At 38.3% G+C, this 12,235-nt stretch overlaps 1 protein-coding gene across 1 annotated transcript in view; it reads left to right on the plus strand.

The window, feature by feature from the left end:
- The first annotated feature begins 5,725 nt into the window (after window positions 1–5,725).
- The window catches only part of LUZP2 (leucine zipper protein 2), a 135,196-nt gene continuing 128,686 nt past the window's right edge, over window positions 5,726–12,235 (plus strand). Inside the window, exon 1 of the mRNA XM_065755764.1 lies at window positions 5,726–5,868. Within this exon, the coding sequence (XP_065611836.1) occupies window positions 5,807–5,868 (62 nt within the window). The 5' untranslated portion in view covers window positions 5,726–5,806. The remainder of the gene's footprint in view (window positions 5,869–12,235) is intronic.

Genomic DNA, 12,235 nt, shown 5'->3' on the forward strand with positions numbered 1-12,235 from the left:
ATTGTCTAAAACATAGGCCTGCAGTGTGTAACAGAGCTGGGCAGGCTGGGTTTGGTAAGTATTTAATACATAATCATTGCTGTTTTCAGTAGTGGAGAAAGAAATTTCGCAGAATATATCAAACTATTACATGTTGGTAAAATTGCTCATTCCTTTGCATCTGTACTGCAGACCTCTGTGTGTATTTGCTGAGGAATCATGGGGTAATTTGAGCTGGAGGTCCAACCTCCTCAAAGTTGGGTTAATTAAGAGGTTAAATGTACTGGAATTTAATTTATTATTTTAATGAAATCCTGAACTGTCTGGTTCTTTGATAAAGAAGGAGCTTCCCTGGGAATTTCTTACCAAGTTGAAATGATCTCTGAAGTGATTTCTGCAGTAGGTGCCAATCAGTTCCTGAAGCGTGAGCTGTAATTCCAGCACTGTGCTGGCTTTTTCCCTTTTTTCTTGCTCTTGTGAAGTTGGGAACTCTCCTTAGGCACTTGAGTCCTTCACTTAGCTGAGTACAAATATGAAATTGTGAGCTGGTATTCTGAATAACATGTAACATAGAAAAACTTTTTTTAAATTTTTTTTTAGAAATGATACTTAATACTTCAAAACAAAAAAGATTAAAATTTTGAACAACCCACCATGCTTCCCCTAAAGATGCTTGTGGAAGTTAGTCTATCTAGCTGTGATTCTGAGTACTTATTTCTCTGAGTGTATGCTTGTAAGCAGTAATAAATGTTCTGTCTCACTTGAAATACACTTACCTGGAAATAGAACATAGGCTGGTAGAAATTCCCATGTTAAATACACTTAAGGCACTGATGTGCCTTCCTTTACTGTGCAGACAAGTCACTGGGGCTCCACCATCCACAGCAATTAGATTCACTCTCAGTATTTATAAAATCACGTGTTGAAGCTTGAGCTGTGAATCAGTCACTCCAAACCTATTATCTCACAAAGTGATTATCGCTCATGTGCCAGGTCTCAGTCAAGAGCATTAATACAATTAATGCATGCAGTTAATGTGTGTGTTTACATTGATTGTGTTAGTAGATGTGACTGTGAAATACTGGGCCCGAGTACATTGTGGCTTATGCTTTGCCTTCCTGTTTTGGTAAGAACATTTTGCCTTATAGTAACTTACCAGATGTGCTAAATTTAATTAAACAGTGTTCCCAAAGGCAGAACAAGTCTACTGAGTGAGGGAAGAAGGAGAAGATGGAGTGAGAAAAGGTGTGCAGAATCTGTTTTTGAAGTTCAAGTGAAATAACTTTTTTCTTTTTTAATTGAAGAGATATGTGAATGGAATCTGAGGAAGGGAAGTTGACTGTCTAGTAGGTGTTTGGGCCTTGGTCGCTGGGAGCCCATGAAGGAGACAGCTTCTGGATTTTATTTTAGGTTAAAAAATTGAGCAGAGATTTGTTTCCATCGCCTGTGTTTTAGAAGCCTTTGTCATTCTTGTTTTCTAACTAGGATTTTGTAAAACAAAATTTAATCTCATTACTTTTTATTATTATTCAACTATTTCAGGTTGATTTGAGTTTACTGACTCTTGTTCTTCCATCCTTTCAGAAGAATCAATTTGTGCACGCAAGCTCCTGGGCAGAGTACCTGTAAAGGTCAATGCTTCTGAGATGCTTCCAAAACATAAGAACTGTTTTCTGATTTAGGAAATACTAACACAAAAGGTAGTGTCATCAACAGGAATCTCTCTCTCTAATTGCCCTTTTGATAAAGATGCGTGAGAGTGGGGAATGTGTAAGATAATGAGGAGGCATAGTTATTTCTCAATCTTCTGCTAAAACTAAGAAACTCTGTCTAGTCGTTACGTAAGATATTGCATTTCAGTCCAAATACAGAAATGTGTCAAGTTACATTTCTAGTTACCCACAGTGGTTCTGCAGTTCAATGAACGTGAATGTACAGATGCATTTGTCCAGAGAGGTTGTGGATGCCCCATCCCTGGAGGCGTTCAAGGCAAGGCTGGATGTGGCTGTGGGCAGCCTGCTCTATTGGCTGGTGACCCTGGGGAGGAGGGCCTTGGCAAGGGGGTTGAAATCTTTTAGGTCTTTTTTTTAACCTAGGCCTTTCTATGAGTCTATGATTTGTGTATGCATGCATACATGAGATTAAAGCTGGCACAGTCTGACTTGCAATGTTAATACATTATTTGCATCCTGATATAGTGTTTTTTATAGAGTACAGTCCATGAAACTGGGAGTTCTACCCAAAGCTTTGATTCAGTTGTAGTGTTTTAGCTATAATAGCCATGATAAAAAGCATAAGACAATTGCATTTATATTGCTTCCTGAAATGAAATGCATTATACTTGTCAAATGTTAAGCCTTTATTCTTCTGAAAATTTTCTGGATCAAGTCTTGCGAGGTCCCAGGCTTTGACAATTTTGTTTTGGTACAGTAGGATATGTTAATGGTTTGCTTTATTAAATGTGTTTATAGAAGCTTCTACTAGCACAGGCATTCACCCCCAATCAAAATAGTTATTACATGAATAAAGGCAGAAGTTGATGTCCTGCTCTGACAAGCTTAAACTTCGTACTGTATTTCTGGAAAGAGAGACGGTAGATTCATTTTCTTCCCTAAAATTGGCCATATTATTCCCATATGCATCTTATTTAGCCAGACATGCAGAAGACTGACGTGGCACTTCTAAGCAAGGAAAGATAGTATTTTGTGAAATATACAATAATAATTCCATTCTTGTAGTCTTATCTGTATTTACGATGTCAATGTTTGTAGACGAATACATATAATCACCTTAATTCTTACTCAACTAGGAATAGTAAGTTTATTGACAGTCTGATGTATATTAAGCAAAAAAGGGAGAAAATGTTTCATTGAGTGAAAATACAGTATTTCTTGAGATCTGCATTTCTCATGTCTCTGTATAGTTATTTGTATTCAATGTCTTAGAAGTTGCTGTGTGTCCATATGTGATCTCTGTTTAATAATGCATAGCACCAAATAAATTATATATAGGTAAGAAAAACTGCAAATATTATTTTCTTTTTTAAAATATGAATAGGATTCTTTTCTTAAGATGAGTTTTGTGCTCTTTAAGATGCATCTCCTCTTTAAAAGATAAGATAAAAATCCTAAAACCCAAACTCTCCAAAGCTCAAGATCTAGATCAGTTAGTCGTGAGGGGTAAATGGATGTCTTCTTTTGTCTTCAGGCAAACAGCTTGAGTGCAATCAAGTCTGACAACGGTAGTGTTTAAGATTAAGTGCCCAGTCCTTAATTATAGAAGAGGTTAGTCTCTAAAAAATGTCCTGCCTTCATTTACCACTATTTCTCTTAACAGTAAAACAACTTCATCTGTACAGGTGTTAACAATATAAGGGTTGTCATCTCCTAACGTCCTGGAAGTGTACAGGCTGTGCTCAATGAATTGTGAGCCCCCTTTCCTGTACTGTGAGCTGAGATGGGAAGGCTTATTTTTTGAGGTGTTCAGTAGCTGAAAATGATCTGTGGCCATCTGATTGGGATATTCACGTACAGGTGAGACTAAAGGAGCAATGCTGGAAAAACACAAGAGTTTCATACTTGTTCAGTCAGTTCTGATCAGAGTGGGAAAATCTTGAAAAAAAGCTTGAGGTGAAGTCCAGGTTCAGCAGAAGAGGTTCACGTTGGATGTTAGTAAAAATTTCTTCTCCAAAATAGAGGTCAGGTGCTGGCACAGGCTGCCCAAGGAGGTGGTGCAGTCACCATCCTTGGAGGTGTTTGAGAGCTGTGGAGATGTGGCACTGAGGGATGTGATCAGTAGACATGGAGGGTGCTTGGGTTAGGATTCAACTTGGGTATCTTGGAGGTCTTTTCTATCAGTTATGATTATTGTTATGGACTACTTGTTCTGGGGCCACTCAGCTTCTTGAGTTCTTTTCCCTTCCATGCACAGTGAAAACATAGAGCAGAAACCAAGACTTCCTATTACTCACTCCCTTCCCTGGCATAGGGGATGGACAGGCAGAAAAGAGTAATGGCAAAATTGGAAAACAGTTCATTAAGTTGCAAAATTCTGTGAAATTTGTAGAATTTATTCTGTATAATTGAACACAAATTACTCCCCGATGTCTTCTCTTTGTCCCTCTTCCTCCCTATATGTGTGCATATATTTAAGGATGGAAGAAGTTGTGGATGCTGATAGATTCCTACAAGATGCCTGTGAGAGCTGGATTTCATTTCTGTAAGAGAAAATGAGAAACTGACTGCACTTTTTATGACCTTTTTACTGTTATGCCGTAAGTATCCATGGCAACATGACTGTTTCTTTCATGCTGGTACTGTAGCATCAAAATAACAATAAATGCTGAGTTAAATTAATGTGATTGAATAGAACTTGCTGCCAGGTGTGCTGGGGAAAATATCAGTTAGGACACAAGTTTTCAGACATTTAGTCTTTTTTTGGCTATGTGTGTTCCTTTTCTTGTTCTCCTTTTCTCTCCCCTCTGTCTCACTTTATCATGGTGTGTATGTGATTTAATTTATTAATTCTATCTCTATGCCATGTGAAGTCTTAATAAAGGTCCAAACTAATTTCAAAGAAGTTTCCATTCATTTCCAACAGCGAGCTTCTATCAGCTTTGATACAATCCAAATGTATACTTCAAACAGCTGAATGTGGTGATGCACCATATTAGAGCATGTGAAGTTTTATTTTTATGCATGTGTTGTACAACATACTTTCTGGATGTAACCTGACAGGTACACAGAGAGCCAGAACTCTGTCTTCTAATGATCAGATTTCGTTCTTTACTCAAGAGAGGCCCGAGGCACTGGCGTAGGCTGCCTGGAGAGCTGTGGGTTCCCTGCTCTTGAAGACACTCAAAGCCAGACTGGGTGGATTGCTGGGCAGCCTGAGCTGGTGTGGGGCAACCAGTCTATGGCAAGGGGTTTGAGCTCCGTGATCTTTCAAGTCCCCTCTAACATAAATCTATTCTACTATTCACTTGTGGACAAGTTTGTTGTTTTTGTTAGTGTTGTGGAGAAAGTTAATTTTTGTTTCTGTGTTCTACTCCTGTCTGATTTGCCAACTTCGCTTGTGATGTAGTAAAGAATACTTAGATTGGTTCAAGCATTTTCAAGAAACAGTGAATTTTACTTGTATTTTTAAAATTGAGGACAAGGTCAGATGAAAGGAAAACACATAAAGCAGAAAAAATAGTCTTAAATGCTCTCAAAGACTTCTGAGTTGCTTCTGCTAGCAAAGCATTTTCAGAGATGACATCAATATTTCAAAGAAACATTTTAGGGATCTGTTTCTTCCCTTCAATTTAAAGTGCTAGTGGGGTGAGTGGATATCTAATTGATAGAATGATTTGTGAATTCTTGCCGCACAAAGGTGATACCTCTCCAGATCCAGTCTGTCAGGCAGATTTGTTACGTGATGCCTACTTTAAGACTTCATATCATGAATCCTGAATAGATGCACTTCAAACAAATGAAGCCTCTAATTAGATGGTAGTTTCATTCCATTTTCTTTCTTTTTTTTCCAGGCAGAATCCCTAAGCCCTGCTCTGCCATAACCTCAGAGCCAAGTGCCAGCTGCTGCCTGCCCTCCCCTCCCCATTCAGCACTACCAAACCCGGCAGGACACGGCTGGAGGCAGCACGTTGACTGATCGCCGCGAGCAGGCTGTGGGCTCGCAGCAGCAGCTCACTGCCTCTGACATCACTCCCAGAGCTCACATCCCACTCATAGCTCCCTCCGTTAGTCAGTCCGTTGGTCGGGAGAGGAGGCAGGAGACGCTGCGAAGAGGATCGGTGAAGAACAGAACAAAACAGAGGGGCTGCATCATGAAATTCCTCCCTGCTTATTACTTGCTGCCTCTTTTTCCTGCACTGGTCTTCAGCGCTAGGTGAGTACAGAGAGCTATTTTGCTTACAGTTGTTTGTTCTTTATTCTTTTAGACTCAGTATTCATAGGAGGAACGCAGGTTTCAGCTTTGGCTGGGGTAGCAAGTTTAAAGCACGGATATCTTTTCTGATTCTTGTTTTCCTCCTCCCTGTCTGGATCCTCTGAGAGACACTGAATTTTTTACTTGTTCTCTCTGGGCTTTTATATGCTGTTAAAGAGCTGCTCCTGTGTAAGTTTACCCACAGCTCGGGAGGTGAAACAAGAATCAAATATAAGCTTCATACCTACAGCAGCAGTTGCAGATACTGTGCTTTATGGCAAATAAGGAAGACAGAAACTAAGGATGTTTTAATGTATTCCCCCGTTCAGTGCAGAAAAAACAAACAATCTTATCCCAGCTCAGGCTTTTGCATCTGAACCTATGGCTTATCCTCTAAGACTCTGAGATGTATGGCTTATCTTCTTGAGTGTGAGATAACAGGTGAGGTGTTGCAATGTTACCTCAATGCCAAGAGATGTTAAAAAAGTTACTACAATTCAGAAGTGTTCCTTTCAGTGCAAGTACAGTGCGTCACTGAGAAAGTGTGTACAAAACCTATTGCAGCCTGAAAATAAAAACAGTTCTGGTAACGTACCACGTACTGTACAGTTGCTCAGAGATGGTGTTTTGTCTGTGCTGTGGGCATAACGTGTTCAGCCAAGGAAAGATACAGCTGCCACTCTATCCTATTGTCTTCTTCAGAGAAGAGTTAATGCTGGGTGCAGAGTAAGTACGTCCTTATGACACTGCTCTCAGTCCAGGCTTCCTAAGTTTACGTTGCTTATCAGAGAAGATGCCTGAACTTTAAGCATGGCATTTCTTTGCCTTGCTAATAAGAAGTATGCTATCAACTTCTAAGCCCAGAATGTGTGTTACTAGAGGATGTGTGCCTTTGTCATGAAAACGCTCCTTATTTTGGGCATAGTCTCCTTTAAAATGCATTCCTGTTTCTTTTTTTATACTTTCTGAAGGAAAAAGAAAAAAGCCCTATGTGTTTTCAAGTTTGAATTCCTTATGGAGTTGGGGAAAAAAAAGGAAAAAAGTGTCTGCTAGGTACTCAAGGTGCAGCAGTGGCATCTTTCAGTACATTTGCAAACATAGCCAAGTGTTAACTGGAAAAGACCTGAATGTAGGAAGAAGTAAGGAGTATTATAATGTTTCCATTATCTTCCTACTGCATTCCATTTCTAGGGAGTAATTTCTATTTTTCTGTAATGCTTGTGGTTTAGAGACTACAGCGCCAGTCAATACAAAGAACTCCAATGCTCTTTGAAATATAAAACACTGAGGAGAATTGTAACATGCAGGTGTTGGACAGCTTTCCTCTGACTGAATAAGACTGAGGAAACATTCACTAGCAGCCAAGAGTGAAACTTGTGAATTTAGATTAATAGTTCTGCTCATTTAAAAGTGTTATATTCTTTACTAAGCCAGAGTTGAAAAGGGGAAGAAGTGACAAGATGGTTTTTACAGATCCAAGTGTGCATCTTGCATGGGCTTGTCCAGATGAAAATGTCTTAAAAAGAGACGTAGAAATTGCTTGAATACTTCCAACTTTGGAGTTTTCATGAAGTGTCAGATAAATAACTACAGTGTTCAGGAGCCAAGAACAAGGCATTCAGTGTAACACCCAAAAAGCAGGTGCCTCTCATCTTCATGAGAAAATATTTTTCTGTATAAAAACATGACCTGTGGTCACCCTTGATAATAATAAAATTCAAGTCCCCACCTTTCTCCAAAAATAACTGGATGGAATATGGAGAAGTTGAAGTTGGCATGTGAATGCTAACTGTAAACATAATGACTTGGAGGAGTGTATCTATTTTGAAGAGTATAATTGTTTTATGGCATGTGATGATTCGTGTTCTTTTCTAATTGAGGAGTGAAAATGATCGGTGTGAGAAAGTCTGCTTAAGGTACACTCAAGTAGAATTTTATGTGTTATAAAGCAAAGCTTTGCTTTTGATACCAGACTGGTCATGGTGTTCCACAGGATGCTGACCCTCTACTGCAATTGTAGTGATTTGTAGGTCTGGAGGCAGTGGTCAGCAGCTTCCCTTCAGCCACTTGATTTTAAAGTGCCTGCGTAGAACACGGAGTAATTCCTCAACAACTCATGATAGAAACTTAAAAAATAGAAAAATGAATTATACAGTGCTATCAATATGCTGTCTACTGGGAAGAGACGATGCTTTATTCTCCTGGGGTAGAAGACTGTACTGTCTGCAGCGGTATTTTTGGGGGGAACATAGTTAATGCATTTGCTGGACTGAAACATAGCAGGTTGTCAGGAGCAGTTGCGTTAGCAAAAAGCAGGGTCTAATATTGTGCTGTGTGAAATTGCTTAGGTAAGGAGAAGCACCTGCCTTGTGGGGCAGGAAGTTTTCCATTGTGATCTGTTTTTTTTCATAAGCTGATAGAGAAGCCAAGTATCACTGTTTAATACGTTAGTACTAAAATGAATGGACGCAGTACCTAATGCAGCTGTGGACAACAGAAGTTTTTTCTTCCTTGTCATAAGTGATGTTTTTTTCTTTGCCTCATGTCAGGGTTATATAACTTTAGACAGACCTCAGATTATCTACAAGGCTAATAATAAACAAATAGGAATTGATAAGTTGAATTAGATTGACACACATCTTGACTTATTTTACAGTGTTGTTGAAAAGAGAAATACACAGTTATAACTGTTACAGTTGTATTCATGATTAATTTCTGACTTTCTAGGCTGTATATTGCGAATGCCTCAGCATGGTCTACAACTGTATAAATGAACCAAACATCTATTAAATTACAGAAAAGTATACTCGAACACTTTTCTGTATTAATTAAACTTGGTTTAGATGTGTTTTCAGAACCTGGTTATTACTTCTAATCATATTTCAAGTTTCTTTGTTCTGCAGAAGTGGTTAGAAGATTGAGATAGATTGGACTGTCTAGTTAATGGTGTGTTTGGATGGAATTAGTAAAAGTTACTGCTTGGAGTCCCACAGAAAGTTAAAGAATATATTTTTGAAGGTGAAATGAACTTGGTTCAAACTATTCTAAAGTGTGTGTTTCCCTGTCTGTTTTCATGTTGCTTTGGACAGTTTGGTTTAGGCTGATGTTAAGTGATGATTGTCAAGTTATTCATTTGGGTGAGTAACTGAGAACTGCAGTTCTGATTATCTTCTCAAATGAGACTTGCTTGTTTTTAGGTAGAATGAACATTTTCTGAGCAGTTATTGTTACAATTGGAAGACCAGGTACTTAAGTCTGGTCATCAACGGTTTTGTTGTCCAAATGACGTGTATCTGACTCATTCGAGGAGCCTTGGTGTAAAGCAAAACTTGTTTTTTCATCTAAGTGCTTAAAACACAGAACTTTTGAGTATGAAATTTGCCAGATGCAAAATTGGATCATAGTAGAATCTTATAGTTGAGAATAGGCCCATGAGCCTAATAGATGCATGTTATTATCAGTATTAATAATACTAAACAGTAATTCATTGAAAGAACGTATACATACCAAGGACATGAAGGGCAGAATTTGTGTTCATGGTAGTGAAATGGCTTGCACTTTTTTTCCTAGTGGTGCAATTCAGTGACAGCCTTATGAAGCTGGTGTTAGAAGACTACATAGAATTCAAGTGAAATGCCACTTTTTGTTTTATGTGAGGGTAAAATTAGCATGTTCATTTCTGGTAGTTGGGTGCTTCTTAATGAAGGTATGGGATTTGGTCTGGGTCTGCTGCACGGATACTGTTGGAAGCGATGAAATTAACTTCACATCACTTACGAAAAATAAGAACATGACTCAAAAGCTTGTGTTTTCCTTGTGACATATTTTCAAGGTCAACTCTACAGCATTTGTTGGTTTTGGTAACTTTTATAAAGTGCGTGAAAATACGATTATTTTACCTCAGATAAAATTGCATGAAGGATTCCATCTGAGAATTAATGATGGGCAAGGGATATTATCTTTGACATTATAATACTGGGAGTTGTGGAAAACTAGAGAAATACTGAAAGAAATCCTTGTTTTCCAGTTATTAAGCTCTTTCTGATCCCAGACACGCTTTGGGCTGTAGACAGATGTTCCAAGTGACTGTTATTTATACTGACAGAAAAATAGGGGGAATCCTGCCTCTACCTGGATTTTGAGGTGGAAGAGTGGGAACTACTTGTGGTAACATCCCCATCTGTAGCCGTGTTGCCACTTCGTGCTCAAGCAGGTGGCCAAGAGCAATCTTCCCTTCTGGGATCTTGGGCTGATGTCTGACAGCATCCTTCCTTTTTCTCATGTGTGAGAGTGAACTGTGAAAAGCGGTAGTTTGACGTAGGCTGCTTTAGCAGAAAAAGATATGGATTCTCATGTAAGGTGGGTGGACAACAAAAACTGTTTTATTATATTGCTTTTTGATTTCTTCAAGAAATATAGGGACATTTATTCAATTGTGAGCCTCCTGCTCAGAATTCATTTCATGCTTACTTTAACCATCTGACTTTCCTAAGCTGTGGAAGTATTCTGATTTCTATCAAGCCTGGATGATTTTGCATGTTGGGTTGACATTTTGCAAGTACTTGTTTTGTAGAAATGTCATTCAGCATATGGCTTGGGAGTTGTTATACCTGAAGAAAGTGGACTGTGGACTGTGTTTAAAAACAAGGGGACAAGTTTACTTATGGTGTAATTTAGTTATTTTTACCTCAGTTTCTCTATTTTGATGCATTGGTGAGAATCTAAGCCAGCAAACTTCTTGGTATTCACTATTAGGTGAAACAAAATCTTTTTCTTCTTCTGGGAGGAATCCTAAGGGTTTGTTTCATTTAAGAAATGGTAATAAAAAAATAAATGTGAAAAAAAATAAGTAAATGTTGGAGAAAAAACTTCACTGATAATACTAAAACAGCCAACATGGCAACCAACCAAAAAATCCCCTCCATGCTGTAATATAGTGCAGGCATGTTCAAGGTAGTTTTTAAATAAGGTATTTGTGGTGTGTCCATCTTTCATAGGAAATAAAGCAAGACATGCTAGGGGTGCAGTTCTTGGCATCAGAATGAAGTTGTTTAAGGTTAATTCGGGACTACATAGCACTACAGTGTGCTATGAGGATAGATATTTCCTTGATGTGGGTCTTACATCTGAGATGTACATTTCCATGGTTGCAGTTTATTTACGCTGCAATAACACACATTTAATCTGTTTTTCTCCCACTTGAAGTGAAGGGGGGTGGTAAAGTAGTAGGTTCTTGTCAAAGCTTATAAATTTAATGGTGTTTTCTGCTGTGATGGTTGGGGCTAGTATCTGATGAAGAATCATGACCTTGGAGTTGGTATGCTATAAATATTTTATCAGACAATAGGATAACATGGTGAAGTGCTCCTCAAAATTAAGCCTAAATTAGAAATTAATGCAGTGAATCTTTGCAGCTTTAGCCAGAAAATAAGTTATTTAGTGGTATTTGTTTCTAATTGTTGAATCTAAATAGAAATAGTAGTAAAGATGAGGGGAATGGAAGAAAAGTGGACTTCTGCTTATTATGCCACGTGCAGTGCATTTCTGGTTGCAATGTATGTGGCATAAGGATGTTTGGAATGGGGATACTTTTGTAATTTTTAATGTATAACTTGTTTTCAGGGAAATTGTAGTGCTGATGCTTTGCTGTTTTTCTCATCTGCTAGTTCAGTTGAATATAAGGATATCAAACTAAATTTGAAATCCCTCCTTCTCCTAAAACACATTTGGTATTGCTTCTATATATAACAGCGACCTGTTCTCAGACAGCAATCCTTGTGATACACCAATCTGCAGACAAGTCTCATTTATGCAACTTGTCAGAAAGCACTGCTCCTTGTTGTCTGGTTTTGCACAATGGGCGCACTGGCTGTCTTGTAAGGTTGTAAGTATGCTCTGAATGGAAGACAAGTGATGTTTGTCTGAAAGAAAGTAGTTCATGCCATCCTTCAATCTCAGTGTTGCACCAAGGTTTAATATGCATGTTGTTATATATGCTAATTCAGGCATAGTGGAGTGGTGGTGCCTTTTAGAAATGTTGAAGGATAAATTGGAAAATTTGACATTGCTTCAAATTGCATCTAAATTGTTCACTTATCTTCTTGTGCTGTTACTTACTCAGCTTCTCCCTTTTCCCCATTTCACTCCTGTGTTTATTAATCTTTACATTTATTGCATATTAGATTGAACACTGGAAGAAAACATTGATATCTCTGCTGTATTCACTGGCAGTCTATTTCTGTGAATCATAAAACAAGTCAATGTTATTATTTGTGAGATGAGGAAATAAGTTGGTGTAGAATTTCTAGATATTTTATATGCTGGTACT

This window comes from Cyrtonyx montezumae, unplaced genomic scaffold, assembly GCF_038088225.1.
Source record: "Cyrtonyx montezumae isolate F1298 unplaced genomic scaffold, pur_monq_1.0 scaffold_10, whole genome shotgun sequence".
In the NCBI taxonomy this organism is placed as follows: domain Eukaryota; kingdom Metazoa; phylum Chordata; class Aves; order Galliformes; family Odontophoridae; genus Cyrtonyx; species Cyrtonyx montezumae.